Genomic DNA, 17,313 nt, shown 5'->3' with positions numbered 1-17,313 from the left:
TATTGTCAGTGTGTTGAGTATCAATCAAACAATGGTTACTACATGGCACTTGAGGCTATTCTGGTTTATTCTTTTTCGTAAAAGAATGTTTTATTTGTAAAACGAATTATTTGGTGGTACCATGACTTATATCATATGTAAGTATTTACAGGATAATAAGCTGCTATAACTAGTTAACACACCCATGTTTACCCCCATTGTAGCCTGTACTGATGATGATGGGCCCGCGAGAGATCACATAGCGGCTCTTCGTGTCACTCTCGAGCGCCCTCTTGTGTTGCCAAATAGTACTGCAGCCCTGGGGCAAGTTTAGTTGAGGCATTCGGTCAACAGTGTAAGTAGTGTTTCCTTTTCAAAATATTTGGCATTTGTGAAAATACATGTATTGAATGAAGGCAACTTTTTAGCCCAATTTTTGCCGCACGCTCGCATCAGTTTAGGGTGCCCAGACGATGTCATCCTTATTGCCAAATCAGTAAGGCTTTACTAGTACTGATACAACGTTCATGTTGACCAATCATCCATCAGATGCCATATGCAATTATGTTCTGGGCACGTGCCGTCTCGTGTTATGACGTAGCCAATTCTCAGGCGAAAAATCCATTCAAGGGAACCTTTCTGATCAATTCACATTGAAGAAAGAAACGACAATTACATAAGGCGCATGCCTCTATTTTTTTTACTAATTAAGTACAGACAAAAATAGACAGTGAGCTCGTTTAATTAGTGCCTATCCTCTAGGCTTGTTTATCACCCCTGAAACTCCGGAGAGAGACGCCGACCTTTGATACCGACCCACTTACATGTACATGTACATGTACATGTACAGTAGCCCGACACAGTCACACATTCAACACTGACTTGCAGGGACTTGACTGTCTTCGTTGAGCGAAGCGTATACGGTATAGTGCGAAGAGGTATGTGTGATTTACCTTGAAAGTTCTCTTTTTTTCTGTACGAAATGCAAATTTTGCGCACTATACTGGAAGATTGAATGTTGACATGTTAGTTCAATAAATAACTGATTGCAGCTGGTCAGGAGGGCGTTTGTTCTATGCCCGATGTTTGGATAGTAGCCCGTAGCACGTTGCCCTGTCTATGACCCTTAGGTTTGGGCTTTGGCTTATTTTTGACTACTTAGCGTTTTTATTGGGCTCTCTTTTCTGTACTGGTACCCTGGTCCCTTTTTTACGGCAGCGATGTTAATGGTCTGGCAAATTAATACTGCCTGGCCAATTTGATACAGTGTTGCAGCCACCGAAATATCTGCTTGGAGATTATAGACTCAGTGCATGTTTTCTATTCATACAGATTTGTTATTTGTAAAATTCTGGTTCATACACGTTCAGGCGGCTACGGTATGATCTTTGAACGGTGACTCAGCAGCCTGTGGGACGTTCACCTTTACATGACACTCACTGATCAGGGGGCGGGGCTACTCGAGGCCTGATTCTACATTAATGCACTACTATCCTAAAATAAAAGGGGAGGGGTTAATGTTGCAATGGGTGCTAATGGGGGTCAAGCTCAACTGGGCAGGGCATAGCAGGGGGTATCAATACTGAACTGAATAGCGGCAAATCATGTCCTAATACTACGTTGATAGACATGACCAGGGGGAAAATTGCATATTCACCGTTGAAGGTCAGAGTCGGCATTGAGGTCATGAGGGAAGAGAGAAGGGTCAGACCAAATATATAAAGCCCTTATAAATCTATACTCATATTTTTACACATACGTGGTACAAAATACATATCATATACATGAGACGGACACATAGCAGGGGGTGTAGGAGGCTGTCAAACCATGGGGGGGGGCACTGAAAAGTTAGTCAAACGGTAAACCGTTACGCGATCATAGGAAAATTCGAAGCACACGTCAGCATCCCAGATACGATCCCATTGGTGACTAACAACGCCTGACGTTGGCACTAGGTCACGTTTGGCGCATATGATTGCATCAGCAGTACTATATATTAACGACGCGGTGACTTGCAGGAACAGTGAAGTCGTTCTCAGTCAGGAACCGATCTACTTAGAAACACACAATACCGTTGCAGGGGAGAGACAGATCCACATTTTGTGGTAAAAGGTGGGTAAAGTCGCCATGACGCATAAATCTATGGGGAGACAAGTGGTTACGTCTATTTGTGTGATTAACTTTGTACCAGTTATTTGATGAGTTGGATTATTCAGGTGAAGTTTATGTAAACGCAGCTCAGGGTTGCAAAAAGCTTTACAAATACAAATAGACCAATCGATTCATGAACGTTACCCCAACATTAATCTTGTGGAGCGGGCCAAAGCTACCAACGCTGGCTCCAGGCTAGTTTTACTGTCCTGACATCGCTTTGGGTCCCTTTAACAGATGGTGAAGAAGGGTCTACTAGAGCGTCTGGCTGAGGGTCCGGTGGTGGGGGACGGCAGTTATGTGTTTAACCTGGAGAAGCGTGGTTACGTCATGGCCGGCCAGTGGACACCGGAGGTCGTCATAGAACATCCAGAGGCGGGTAAGGACTGCTGTATTCAGAACGGTACTTTATCCAGAACCAAGCTCAGGCACGGTGTATGCCAAAGGTTACAATAAATTTTGTTGGTATGCACTGTTGGTATGTATCTAAGTCACACTCATACCAGGTCTCCAGGACCCCAAATGTACAGTTTTGGGATGAAAATGAAACAAAAAACTTTAAAGCCCGTATCAAAAAAAAAAAAATGAAGAAAACTTCCGGGGGTATTGGCCCACTCTACCTTCATACCAAATTTCAGGTCATTTGGCACAAAAATTAAGAAATTGAATCCATTTAACTAAATGACAGGAGGAGAAGAAGAAGAAACATGAGTAAAAACAATATATTTCATCAATCCCTATGGTATGGACTGAAATATGATAAGTTTTGAAAGGGAAGTTCAGTTTTGTTTTGTTTTGTAATCTATCTTTGAGCAGGTTTTGGCATTGATAAACACAAGGCGTTTATAGTTTCTTGACACAGATCTTTTATAAAAACTTTATTTCCACTTCCCCTTCAGTGAAACAGCTACACCGAGAGTTTCTCCGCGCAGGCGCAGACATCCTCCAAGCTTACACGTTCTTTGCGTCAGACGACAAGTTGAACCTACCCGGACACGCTGCCGGAAAAATCACCACGGTACGCAGATCAGTTGTGAAATCGGGGACGGGAAACCATGAAATGTGCTTAATATTCACTTTTATGTTCGAAACTTCTTTCTTTTAGATTTTCTATATTATGTCCATGTGGTACTAGTAGAGTAGTAAAAGTCGTCGTTTCGCATTAGACTATCATTTCGAATATAGCCTGTTATAAACATTGCACACAGGGCAACATAGCCGGGACGGGGGGCGATACAGACTTGCAGACACCTTTGCTGGGGTCCGTAACGTGTTATTGAGGTCAGGTGTCGTAATCAGTCCTCTTCCACAGTGCCGTAGCTACCGCCCACAGTGGGTATGGCCGGAACTTGATACTTCTCATTTCTTTTTATCACACCAGAATTTAAACTTATGCAACCAAATTTGCCGTTATAAATTTCCCTGCGTACGGAAGCATTGTTTTTGGGCGGGTTGTCTGTGGGTTTATTTGTTTTTCTTGGTTCTCCGGACAGAGTAGGTTGACAGTCAGCGTGGGAAGTACATTGTAACATGATACCAAGAGGTCGTAGTCCTTTGGTTGACCTATAGCATATATTCATCTCCAGTGTAAAGAGCTGAACGAGCGGGCCATCGACATCGTGCGGGATGTGGCCGGGGACGCGGACGTGCTCATCTCGGGAGGGGTGACCATGACCCCGTCCTACAAGCAGGGCAAAGGGAAGGACGCCGTGCAGGCAGAGTACCGCAAACACGTGGAGGTCTTCATGGAGAAAGACGTGGACTTTATACTGGCTGAAGTAAGGGCACAGTGATAGCTATACTTAGCCATGCTATTACCTTTGATAACCTGTTTGACAATTTTAAACTACATGTCTTACTTAGACGATATCGATCTCCGTTAATACATTATGATGACAATTTTGAAATCTTATGTATGTATTCGTTATTACTCTCTTATCAGTGGCAAAAGTTTTAAAGAGCTGCTAAAACTAAAGATTTTGTCCATTTGTTGTTTTTGTTTTGTTATTTGATATTGATTGTATTCTTCTTTGTCAATGGTGAGGCTAAAATTAGCTGTCTGCTAGTGCTATCCACCACAGTGTCTTGTACTTTGTATGTTGTTTGATACTAAGAAAATCCTGCCCGTTTTCGTGTCCAGTTTATCAATCACGTTGAGGAGGCAGAGTGGGCCATTGAAGTGCTGAAGTCCACGGGAAAGCCTGTGGCCTGTACCATGTGTATCGGACCCACAGGGGACTTCAAGGACGTGCCGGCAGGGGAGTGCGCCGTCAGGATGGCCAGAGCCGGTGAGAGAGAATTCTACACACAAAATACCCTTACATTTTTATCTTGAAAGTTCTTCTGTGTTGGTAGAAATCATTATGAAGCAGGTTTTAAACTGTAGTTTCCAACACAAAAATTGGACTTACCCATTTCTTGTCAAAGACTGGGGTTGTAATTTGGGGAGTCGGATTTCTTGTGTTGGAAATTACATGTTTAAACTTACTTCATAAACCTGATCTTGTAGCTCTGCCTCTCATGGTGAGTTCGCATTTCTCCACATTGCTATATCATTAAAAAGTGGGACAGTCCATCCTCATTTTGGATAGTTGGAAATTATTTTGGGACAGGCAATTCTTGGACGAAGAGTTAACTTCGAGGCCTGCAATGTCATTTAACCAGATGTAATGTAACTTCATGTAATTGATGTATTGTGATGTTTTTATGTGCTCCATCTTCTCCTGGAAGAATAACTGTCACCCACGGGCAGGCAGCTAAAGGAGAGTTGTTCATCAATAAACCTCAAGAAACCTTCCCCTACCAGGCGCAGACGTGGTGGGTCTGAATTGCCAGTTTGACCCCAACACGGGCCTGAAGACCATGGCGCTGATGAAGGCAGCCCTGGAGAAGGAGGGCCTGTCTCCCTTCCTCATGCTCCAGCCGCTCGGCTTCCACTGTCCGGAGGTGGAGAACGAGCATCCAGGATACGCCATGCTACCGGAGTGCCCTTTCGGTAAGATATTATATTATTGTACGCAGATTATACGGTAGCAAGGCAGTATCTATTGGCCAGCAATTATATTGGGTTATTGGGGAGGACCGGCTACTCAGCCAAGGGCCTGTCTTCTCTGTCTTGACCATTGGGTCCAGATTAGCTCTTCAGTGAGCTACAACTAGATCGAGACTACCTTCCAGATATTACACAGAAGATGCCTTTCTTGGTTGTTCAACTACCTGAATCAAAAGCCGATGTCAAACGAAGTCATTTGACATGAAAATTATCTTATATTTACGTACAGACCGTAAAAATATACGAATTATTGACTATAATATTTCACGAAATACAGGGATGTTGTTATATTACCTTTTTCCTTGACTTCTAACAGCTTTAGAGCCCCGCCTGCTGACTCGGTACGACGCTAACCGATACGCGCGCGCCGCCTATGAGCTGGGGGTGAGGTACATCGGCGGCTGCTGCGGGTTTGAACCACACCACATCAGGGCTATATCTGAAGAGGTAACCGTTACGGCATTCAGAGATTTCTATAGCTACATATTCTCAGTCACTATTCCAACTATAGTGACTTTGAATTTAAGAGATGCCCCGTATGCGTGTTGTTAGATTCGGCAGAAAACGCTATGAATTCTACACTCAGGTACAATATAAACAACACTGCCTGTATTAAACATCCTGCCTGTATTAGTTTCTTAGGTACAAGTTATGACACATTTACGACGTTTCCCATTCCTGACTGCCCCAAACCACAGTAAGATCCCGGCCAAAGGCGAGTTCGTGGCCTCGTCACATCTAGTGAAACTCAACCTTAACTGACACAATTCCTAGGGCCCCATTGCGGACTCAGCACAAATACACAAACTATCAATTAACACCACCGAAAACAATATTCCTTCCCGGAAGTAACGCTTCTGACTTGTCCTTACAGCTGTCCCCTGAGCGAGGTGGGAAGCTGGGGGAGGCGAGCTCCAAGCACATCCCCTGGGGGGAGGCCCTGAAGACCAGCACCTTCCTGCAGAACAGGATGAAGTAATGATTTTTCTTTAGAATGAATGAATGAATGAATGAATGAATGAATGAATGAATGAATGAATGAGTGAGTGAGTGAGTGAGTGAGTGAGTGAGTGAGTGAGTGAGTGAATGAATGAATGAATGAATGAATGAATGAATGAATGAATGAATGAATGAATGAATGAATGAATACCTTTATTGTACTCATATACCTACAACAGAAGAATTGTATACAGGTAACGTAACAAGTAACGACAACTAAGTGAATTCGACTTCTTCTCGCTTCAGAGTACTGGTGAAAAAGTAAGAACATAACGTTATATCATGTCTTTGTCTTAAATTTTGCGCTGAGTTACGTGGCTGGGCGACGGATACATTTGATACCATATGAATCAAAGCCAAGCAGATAGAAGGAAAAGACTGAATGAAACAAGAAAAGATGCAATTCTTGGCCACACTTGCTTAGCCGCGGATTACAAAATATCCCTTCTCAAATCCAGTCGTATTAGCATTAGTCCAATTCAAGTCACCAAGGTGACCAATTTTTTAAGTCACACATCGTCATTCAAGTTGTGATTATTTTAAAAAGTTCGTTGTATTTCCTCCCTACTCCAGGGCCAACCAGGAACACTGGAAATCCGTCAAGCCGGCATCAGGCCGCCCGGGGCACCCCGCACTCCAACCCAAGCTCATGGGGCAGTGACGTACACAGGAGTTCTATCAACCATGATGGCCGACATCCGTGTCAACATTGTTCTTTAGGGAACGTTTACCACAGATGTATCAGATATAATGTGTGGCGTACTTAAAGTAAAGTAGAAACCATACGAACAAACATTACTAACACTCTAAATGCACCCGCCTTGAGTCCTTTGCAGACTTAAAAATCATTCATTATCGTTCATTACATTGAGAAATAAAGAACTATAATGACCCTATAATGTTTTCTTGAGAAGTCTTGATGCTGTTAAAAACAAGCCTCTGTCACTTTTCGAGCTTATGCTTGCATCAGACCAAGACAAAGCCACGTGCATTTATGCAAACAATGACAGCCAACAGTTACACATGTGTATATTCACCCTCAATGAAACGTGGACTATGGAGCGTGGAGGGCAACTGTCTCATACCGTTGTTTGTGTGCAATGGTAAGTACACTCGGTTTAGTGAAGGCCTGCGAAGCGAAATTCAGCCATAACTTATGTCTTATACTGTTGACTGACCGAACCGTGATCTAGCCCAAACATCGCCACCACTGCAGAGGGAATTCGAAAAGTGCATAAGAGGGTTGAATTAAACCTTGGTCGAACCAAAGCAAATATAGTCCCCAGAAAAACATTTGCACATTGCCAGTGACAATTAGACAGAGAGGCGGACAGTGTAAGGTAAGCGTGGCTGTACTTTTGTCTCTAACAATGTCTTCAATCAATTAAAATGTCATATCTAAAGACCTTAAGCTTTACAGAGGTACACAGGCTGCCAAGGCACATAGTTACATTTCCCTCCGGTTATTTTCGCAAATACGCAAGTTATTTTCTGACAGGTACATATGTAAACCTGTTTGGCTCGGTGCCTAGTTGTCTTGAATGTTAACGCTGGACCTTTGGAAAACGTAAGTATACCTCTCTAGCGTACAACAACTCGGTAATTTTTACTAACATTCGGGACGCCCGGATTTCGTTCATAATAGTTTTCGCTGTGTCAGACATAAAAGATTTTGAAATCTTTCGCAATGTTTCAATCCCTGAATGCCTTATCTGTAATATTTCTTAAATACTTAAGGACAGAAGATGGTAAAGAAGGGTCTAAAAACTGTATTTTTGTAATATTTCGGGACGTCCATTTCGTTCATAACTTAGTATTTTTCCCTGTAGCATGTACGGACGGTTTTCACATCTTTTGCAGTGTTTAAAGCCCTGAAATACCTCATCTGTAATTTTTTTTTTAATACTTAAGGACACAAAATGGTAAAGAAGGGTTTACTAGAGCGTCTGACAGAGGGTCCTGTGGTGGGGGACGGCAGTTATGTCTTCACCCTGGAGAAACGTACCTATGTCATGGCCGGACCCTGGACCCCTGAAGTTGTAGTGGAACATCCCGACGCAGGTTAGTGATATAATCATTAACTCGCCATGTTCTGTAACCCAGCCATAACAACATATTGCATTAATCCATCCTTTATTATCCATTAGTCGAATGACTTCCCACTTTAACTTCTGTAGCCAGTAACTTGCCAATTTTGACAAAAAATGCTTTTTCTGTGTGATAGTATGAAAAGATATTAAGCGCTGTCTATCGCATACTAGTACTCTAGCAATGCGTTTGGATGTAATCAACGTGTTGATCCATTGAAGGTTCCGGGTCGGAGTTTAATTCTGACCAGAGTCTAAGTAAGTGCGCAGTAAATCGCCGGAAACGTGACTTTGTATGGTATGTTTTGGCCGCGATATCCCTGAAATCGTAATATCTGTGTACATATCTTTGTATTTTCTGAAAAGCCTGTTAGTTGTAGCCTTTATAGGTGGCGTAATGTTGGTGGTCCAGCTAAGACTTCCTGGTATTCGTCCGCGCGGATGGTTATGTGGCCTTTTCGCCTGACCGCCGGGATGGTACGTTCTATATGCGTTCTGGGTGTGTTCGGGCCATCGAAGATAGCGATAAACTTATCGCATCGATTTTAATTAAATTCAAATTTTGGAAACATTAGGTTCTGAGCTTCTTCGAGTACTAAGCCGTTACCCTGGGAAAATTCGTTTTTTCCATGCAGCCATGGTTAAAAATGACGAAAAAAATTACCCCTTTTTTCAAAATGTACTTTGATGTGCCTCATTTACCCCTAAATAAATTGGGCGCAGAAAATATCAATCAAGTGTATTGATAAGCGGCACGGCACCCCTTTCCACCAAAAGAGTGAAAAATTCCGACCCGCGTTTAGTACAGAAATGACAGCCCGTCGGGCTGAGGGTGTCAAATTGCTCGAAATACGGAGGGAAACTCCGGTCCGAGACCTGAAGTACGCTAGGGGGTAGCTTGGGGAGAAAAAGGAGCAATGCTTTGCTTTTGGAAAAGATGGGGAGAGAAATTATCTACACTTGTTTTCAAAAACTAGTAAGTAAATTTTCTGACTAGCCCTTCAAATCACTACGCGATGCTTTTCCAGTGAAGCAGCTTCACAGGGAGTACATTCGCGCAGGCGCAGATGTGGTGCAGGCTTTTACGTTCTACTCGACAGACGACAAACTTAACCTACCCGGACACGAGGCTGGCGCTACCATCACGGTAATCAACTTCTCTACAGCGTCATATAAAACCTGGTGATGTTGATGATATATTATATTATAACTAGAAAGGTGACATTTGCAAAGCAAATGCATAATGGTTACCTTCGCATATGGATTGCTCTGTTAATTCTTACTCAAATACATTCATATATATGGTCAGACAGGAGTCTGCTATAAGATTGCAATATGATGTAACCCAACATCAGTTACATTGGTGACAGACGTCTGGTTCAGGTCATTGAACTTATTTGTTTGGAGAAGAAGAAGAGGAAACAAAGCAAAAACAATATGTTTTCCCGAGTCGGTAAACATAATATATAGATATCACTTAGTCAAACTTCCCTAAACCACAGAGAGCAGTGGGAAGGTGTTGTTGAATATTGGATTAAATTCTAGACCTACTTTCCTCGAGAACTCTTCTTGATCTGTTTTCAATTCTCTTTTTTATCAAATATTTGTGTCAATGCCTATTGCTTAGTCCGAGGAGAATTAATGCTGTGTTTCTATTTCCTGTTTTGTTCGCCACTTTTTGTCATCAAGTGCAAAGAGCTGAACCACATGGCCTGTACCATTGCGAAGGAGGTGGTGGGGGTGTCGGACGTGCTCATTTGTGGCGCGTTGTCTCCGACCCCGTCCTACACAGAGGGCCGGGGGAAGGAGACCGTACAGCGGGAGTTCAGGAAACAAGTGGAGGTGTTCGTGGAACACGATGTAGACTTCCTATTGGCTGAGGTAAGTCACGTGGAGAAAGATGAAGACTAGTTACTGGTTACCTACGTATATTTGGAGAGCATCTGACTATACCATGACCAATTCCTTATATACGATCATTTTTGTTGACACCTCAGGGGCGGAGGCATTTTATAGTACTAAGATCGCTTTGAAAGATTTTTAAAAATCGCACGAATTCGTTTTGACTGTTTCGTGGTCTTTGGTTAAAACACAAAAAGTCGTTGCATGTGAATGGCACTATTTTCGGCAGAGTTAACTTAACGTTACCACCTGCCTTTTTTTAGTTTATAGGGTACATAGAGGAGGCAGAGTGGGCTATTGAGCTTCTGAAGTCCACGGGGAAGCCCGTAGCGTGTACACTGCGTACCGGGCCTGTCGGGGACAACAGCGGCGTGCCACCGGGGGAATGCGCCGTCAGGATGGCTAAGGCCGGTGGGCTGAATTACTTTCGTTAATTACATGGAAAAGTGGATGTATTGTTTTTGGTTAGTGTGTGTGTATGATTGTGTGTGTGTGTGTGTGTGTGTGTGTGTGTGTGTGTGTGTGTGTGTGTGTGTGTGTGTGTGTGTGTGTGTGTGTGTTTCTGCAGGTTGTAATGGATATGGTTGAGTCCCAGAGTGAGAAAGTCATCAATCATTTCTACATCTGGTCAACATGCGCTCGCTGCTTTTGGTGTTAGCCTTTCCAAGCTCACGACAGCTGCTGCCCTTAGCTTGCGCAATTCTTGTTTTGTTTTGCCGTCTTCTGTTGTACTCCCAGGTAAACTGCGTGTCTCATAACGTAAATCTACTGATCACCATGTCGATGTAAGGACCCGCCGGAATTATCTCAGATTTCAAACGAGTTTTTTTTTGTTACATTTCCTGCTGAAAGGCGCGGACGTGATCGGCGTGAACTGTAAGTTCGACCCGACCACGTGTCTGAAGACCGTGGCGCTGATGAAGGCTGCCCTGGAGAGGGAGGGCCTGTCCCCGTTCCTGATGGTCCAGCCGGTCGGCTTCCACTGCCCGGAAGTGGAGATGGAGCACGAGGGGTACGGCATGCTGCCGGAGAACCCGTTCGGTGGGTGGGAGAAAATCGCGGGGCCTCCGCCAGGCCTTATTATCATGTTGCGTAATGTTGATGATAATTATAGTGATCACTCCGTGAACAATTGGACTGATAGTCATCGAAATTTGGATTAGTATTCTTACCCTTCAAAAACTTGTCACTGCTGAAATAATTCTCTAGTAACTGTATCTATACGTGACAAATGAATCTCTTCAACAATGATGTAATGATTGTATTGTATTGTATTATATTGTATTACATTGTACAAATATGTTACTGTATGTTACTATGATTTCCAGGAAGACTAGTGGTGTGCCTTTGGGTCCGCCACTAATGGATAATACGCGAGTACGGAATTTTCCCCTCCAGTGCAGGCAAATGAACTGTAAACCAAACTCCCTTCGCTAATTGTTCCTCGTCAATAATATTTCCAGCCCTGGAACCTCGCCAGCTGACCAGGTTTGACGTCCATAAGTTCGCGCGCGCCGCCTATGAGCTGGGGGTGAGGTACATCGGCGGCTGCTGCGGGTTCGAACCGCACCACATCAGGGCTATATCTGAAGAGGTAAGGATAAAGAACGAAAGAATCATGCAGTGGGGTTGTCCCAAGCTTCTTACAGTTTTATAACAACCAATGGTTTGTCACAATTGCCTGCAATTATTAGCATCCGAATGGTGTGATGGAAAAAATTCGTCTGCAACAGACAAAATTCTGGTGCAACGTTGACCAAACAGGGGATTTTAAACATTTAGTTAATGTTTAGACGTACGTTGCAATTGTTTCTCCAGTTGAGTGCAGAACGTGGCGGGAAGCTAGGAGAGGGCAGCAGGAAACACGTACCCTGGGGAGGAGCTCTGACCAGCAGTGTCCTGGGAACGAACAGGGCCAAGTACGAAATTCTCTAACCCTTGTAGATATACTTGTTGGCGTTTCATGGTCTGGAAGAGTGTTGTGGTTTGGTTTGGTTTGGTTTGGTTTGGTTTGGTTTGGTTTGAAGCAAATCCTATATTCTTAATCTCAAGGTTGACGGTTGAAATACCGGCTTACCAGTCAAAACAAGTGATGTTCTGAACCCCAATTTGTACAAGTTTGGGGGGGGGGGGAATAGTCCCAATATTATCAGTTCCGTGTATGGCGAGAGTCACACACCCACCACACGTGCTGATGGTGTTTGTTATGATTACAAACATTGCCCTAGAACTTGTTTAATGTTTAATGTTTAAGGACGACCATATCTAACTTCTCACCCAGATCACGTTTGTCTACATACACGCAGGGCCAGTCGGGAACACTGGGAGAGAGTGCAGCCCGCCTCGGGTCGCCCTGGACATCCCAACCTGCAGAACAAACTTATGGACTAGTCAAGCCAAACTCACTAGAACCAGCAGTCCTCAGAATTAATCAGTAGACCTCAATAAATAGCAGTCAGAATTTTGCAGGCCCTTCTTGACATCGTATAATTCCAGTCAGACGATCAAAACGTTTCTTAACGGTTGCCAAGGCAACGGTTGCTATGCTATTATAATAGTGTCTGTGAGAAGTGACTTCAGCACCAAGGACAGCGACAAACCACTTCCTTGTGATTCCACTTCATGAAGTGAAAACATAACGATAGATAACTATTGTACATTGTCTAAGGAAATTAGAAACAATGGACTATTCCTATCATCTGCCACTGTAGGCGCCATCTTTAGATGTTGTTGATCCATAGGCATGTCATGTTTTTTGCAGTCATATTAATACAATAGGCGTGTATAAGTAATTCCTTTACCATTGAATCGCCCATACAACACGACATCACATTGCACATATACAAGAATGGGCACAGTCGGTTTTGTTTCAACGATATTATAACAGATTTCCCTTGGCTACGATGGTTAGATCCACTGTTATAATTCATCCGAACACTCATGAAAAATACATGAAAGTAAAGTGTACCCACTCTGATATCTACAATTACAATTACTATTACTCGGAAGGAAGTACAACAGTGATTGAAATTGGTACATAATTGTGAAGAGTAATGATGTTTTTCATCTGCGTCTGAGTTTTGTAGTTACCACTCAATTTTGTTTATTGCTGCTGGTAAAGGTGTGTGGGAGTAAAACGGAAATGATGCATATGCAAGTTTTCGCGCACATTCTGGGCACGTCGTACATTTAGGTTGGTCGACTTCTCGGGTGTTGGATCAACAATTTGCTTCCTTTTACAACGACTTCTACCACTGAAAACAGGTAGACGTCGATGAACGATGGATTTCGCCACCAGTGAATCATATGCTGCTGCATACACGTGCAGGGATGACATGCCTGCTCCGAAACAGTTGCAAACTGTGGAGCCCATCCAGGCAACACAAACAGCCGCCTGTAGCACCATCGATGTCTCAACCAACACTGCAGGATGCGACTCATCCATGACTGATGCCGAGGCGCAATACCCTGTAGGGGGTGTCAGGAACGAGCTAAACATTCAACACCCTCCCGACCCCACCCGGGACCCTAATCCCATATATAAGCCGAACACCGTGAACCCTACGAACGTCAGGAATCCGAACCCGACTTATCCCCAAAACGCCCCGACGGCCGGCCCGAACGTATGCCTCGAACCGGCCGCCTTCGACAATCCACAATATTCATCCACACAAGGAGATGGTAGTCCCGCCTCTGTGACTGCCAACCACGATGGTAATGCCTTCATCGAGCAACACGCAACTAACAATGGCTGCCATTTCTGTACCCAGGCAAATGCTGCACGCTCGTTGGGACCAGTTGACAGTGATGACTGTTGCCAGCCGTATGCTGTTAGGTACCAGGACGTCGACGACGACGACGATAACACGGCCATAGATGAAACTGCTGCATCTAACCGAGAAGCACTTGACATCGCCCCTGAAGCTTGTGATGACGATATCCAACCATACGCTGTTGCGCACATGAGCCAGGAAGACACAGGACATGTGTCTTCGGAAGAGACACGAACAAAAACAAGGACGTCGAGAATTTACCATGAAACCACAAATGTGGCAGCATGCCCCTCTTCTCAGAATGATGGTGATCCTACAGTCTTTGCTAGACATGTCCATCATACACTGCATACCAATTCGATGTACGGACAGAACAACCTGAACCCGAATCCCATGTACGTGCCAAACGCTCACCAAGAAGCAACTTGCGGTAAGACACGTCTACGTTTTAGCGCTTTTACGCAGTGTGTGTGTGTTTGTGTGTGTGTGTGTGTGTGTGTGTGTGTGTGTGTGTGTGTGTGTGTGTGTGTGTGTGTGTGTGTGTGTGTGTGTGTGTGTGTGTGTGTGTGTCCGTGTGTGTGTGTGTGTGTGTCCGTGTGCCCTTAGGTTGTAATGGGTATCTATTGTTAGGTTCAGTCTATCCCAAAGGGAGAAATTTATTAATCACTTCATTTGGTAGCGCTCATTGTTTTATTGATGCATACTTTTAGCTGACAGCTGAAAGCCAGTGCATTCCCCCTTTTGATGAGAAAAATCTCAACCCCTCCTGAAAAGACGTCACATGTAAACATCATGGTTTCATGGAGGTGTGAGATCTTCGAATTCTTGTTTTTTCTTGAAACGCATGACAGGTAGTTTCCCACGGTGTAGCCGGGTGTCCGCCGCAGTGATAGCATCTGCCATCCTCGCAACGTTCATCTTGTTTGGAACCTTTGCCGGGTTATACTTCAACACCGCTGCGGAGGATGGTCGGAAGGTAGGCCAACGTCTGTTTAGCCTTGTGGCTGATGCCAGTCATTACCACTAATATACTTCATCGGGCAGGCAAAATACATTGCCAAGGTATTTCGTGATGTACTTTCCGCTGTTCTATCCTTTGCACGGTCTATGTCAGTAGAGTACATTAGAAAACAATTATTCAACCAACTAGATGGATTTTTAAAACTATTAGACTTTTCAAGTAGCATCTACTACTTCGTCGGTGATTGACGGAAAGTTGTAGATGCTACTTAAAACGCCTGACAGTTTTCAATATCTATCAAGTTGCTTGAGTAACTGTTTTCTTGTTTATATTATCATCTTCATCAACGTGAGTTGTGTACATTGTTTATGATAAAGGGGTGCGACTAAGACAATTGATTATGATACTCATCTTGATCTTTACCCTGTTTATATAGCCGACATCGACTTCGGGGACCGCCTTCACCCCTGGTCACCCTTCCTGCGGTAGTTCACAACAGACAACAATGTCAATGGCTGACCCCACGACCTTCTCAACGGTGAGCTATCCTATTTTATTCTATTCTATTCTATTCTATTCTATTCTATTCTATTCTATTCTATTCTATTCTATTCTATTCTATTCTGTTCTATTCTATTCTATCCTGTTCTATTCTATTCTATCCTGTTCTATTCTATTCTATCCTGCTCTATTCTATTCTATTTTATTCTCTATTCTATTGTGAAGCTGTGCTTCCAATGATTGTCTACAGCCGGGTTATCTATACATTCGTACCGTCAATTTATGACAATCAATTCTGTCACAGGGAACAACCACTACTGGCCCTTTCCAGACATCATTGCCAACATGGACATCAGCCTCCAAAAGATCAACAGGTAACTTAATTCAATATAAGATTATGTGTTTTCGATTGAAACAATCACTGATACAACTTGTAAAGACGAACGTAAAATACTGTGTATTCTTCGATGACAGGAAAGATAACTAGGGATAAGGACTATCAAACATTAACTGCAAGGCTACTTTAATGATATCTAGAGTAAAAATGCTTGCAAAGGTTCAATTTTAGGACGATGTAAATTGTAGTTTCCTTTTGCAGAAAGCTACGACAGAGACTCGCACTTGGAGAGGATAACATTTGGCGGGAAGGGATCAGACCCTGGAAAATTCATTGATCCCAGTGGAGTGGCCGTATCCAAAGCTGATGAGATATTCGTGACTGATTCAGTCCTTCAACGTGTCCAAGTCTACAGCATGAAGGGCGCTCACCTTCGCCTCTTTCCAACGGTGGTGCCTGGCGAAAATGGACACCTAATGTACCCCTGTGGCATTGCTATTGACGGAGAGGGCCATGTGTGGGTCGTTGGGCGATATTGGACGATGTCAAGCCCTGTGTATGCGGTCCAGTACAGTCCAGACGGCGAGCCATTGAGCAAGATAAACGTACAGCGCCTGGATTGGTTTCCGTTCATCGCCATAGACATGCAGAGTGACGAAATCGTTGTGAAAGCTGCTAATGAAATCTTGAAATTCCAGCCGAACGGTTCGTTCGATGGCAGTTTTGGAAAGGAGGACAACCTGTACATGGACTACATCGCATCAGACAATGGAGGAAACATTCTTGTTTCTACCAAGGACCTTGTTTCTACCTTGTCATTTGTCCGTGTGTACAACTACTCCGGGCATTGTCTATTCGAATTTGGTACGGCCGGACCTGGTGAAGGTATATTAATAGAACCCAAAGGTATCTGTATGGACAGGTTTGGTCGCATCATCGTGGCGAACAAGGGGAGCCATCGGGTGGACATGTTCACCAGTCGCGGGGAGTTTGTCCGAACCGTCGCTAACATCACCGAGCCGTGGGGGGTCGCTGTGGGATCGGGTGGGCAGTTGGTCGTCACTCGAGTAAACGACAATGCCGTTACCATCTTCCCAAGCAAGACAGTTTTTCTGTAACTTTCAAGACTCACGTAATTTGGAGCTGGAGATTGTTTTTTTATGTTTATTGTTGGATGTGAAGCATTCCTAAGATACAAATGTAGTGACGATCGTTTCTAAACAGTGTTTTAAGTGCATGTATTGCCGTAAATAACCACTAAAGATTGCAACAAGATTGCAGAGTTAGCTCGCCGACTTTTGAAGATGTTGTGATTTTTAGCACGAATGCTTTGATAAAAAGTACCCACTATCAATGATGTTATTGTCCTGGTGACTGTTGTAACTTTTCAACAACCTTGGCTGTTCAGGCTGTTTGTATTGATTTTTTTATTCCATCGTTAAGTGATATTATGATAGCACATGTATATACGCATGTAAATGTGTTGTAATTTGTTTAGTAAGCTAACAAACGATTGTCTTTTAGACATATATATGTTGTTGAGGGGTTATTAGATTACAATGCAACATAAA

General features: G+C 43.6%; 3 protein-coding genes across 3 annotated transcripts; all 3 read left to right on the top strand.

Moving 5' to 3' along the window:
- The first annotated feature begins 818 nt into the window (after positions 1 to 818).
- Positions 819 to 7,019, top strand: LOC109474210 (betaine--homocysteine S-methyltransferase 1-like). The gene is made up of 9 exons (XM_019774464.1): positions 819 to 917; positions 2,368 to 2,509; positions 3,030 to 3,148; positions 3,717 to 3,908; positions 4,271 to 4,418; positions 4,937 to 5,125; positions 5,499 to 5,629; positions 6,057 to 6,157; positions 6,755 to 7,019. The coding sequence occupies exons 2-9, from the start codon at positions 2,368 to 2,370 to the stop codon at positions 6,840 to 6,842; spliced, it is 1,110 nt and encodes a 369-aa protein (XP_019630023.1). The 5' UTR covers positions 819 to 917; the 3' UTR covers positions 6,843 to 7,019.
- Positions 7,020 to 8,100: 1,081 nt separating this feature from the next.
- Positions 8,101 to 12,902, top strand: LOC109474209 (betaine--homocysteine S-methyltransferase 1-like). Its single transcript, XM_019774463.1, has 8 exons — positions 8,101 to 8,242; positions 9,297 to 9,415; positions 9,958 to 10,149; positions 10,434 to 10,581; positions 11,023 to 11,211; positions 11,634 to 11,764; positions 11,989 to 12,089; positions 12,477 to 12,902. Exons 1-8 carry the CDS (start codon positions 8,101 to 8,103, stop codon positions 12,559 to 12,561), a joined length of 1,107 nt encoding a protein of 368 aa, XP_019630022.1. The 3' UTR covers positions 12,562 to 12,902.
- Positions 12,894 to 16,901, top strand: LOC109474129. The gene is made up of 4 exons (XM_019774337.1): positions 12,894 to 14,373; positions 14,795 to 14,919; positions 15,710 to 15,779; positions 16,004 to 16,901. The coding sequence occupies exons 1-4, from the start codon at positions 13,452 to 13,454 to the stop codon at positions 16,858 to 16,860; spliced, it is 1,974 nt and encodes a 657-aa protein (XP_019629896.1). The 5' UTR covers positions 12,894 to 13,451; the 3' UTR covers positions 16,861 to 16,901.
- Positions 16,902 to 17,313: the final 412 nt, after the last annotated feature.

Source organism: Branchiostoma belcheri, unplaced genomic scaffold (assembly GCF_001625305.1).
Source record: "Branchiostoma belcheri isolate BF01 breed outbred unplaced genomic scaffold, Haploidv18h27 scaffold30, whole genome shotgun sequence".
In the NCBI taxonomy this organism is placed as follows: Eukaryota; Metazoa; Chordata; class Leptocardii; order Amphioxiformes; family Branchiostomatidae; genus Branchiostoma; species Branchiostoma belcheri.
The sequence above is the reverse complement of the archived record's forward strand: the minus strand, read 5'-3'. Positions and strand labels throughout refer to the sequence as shown.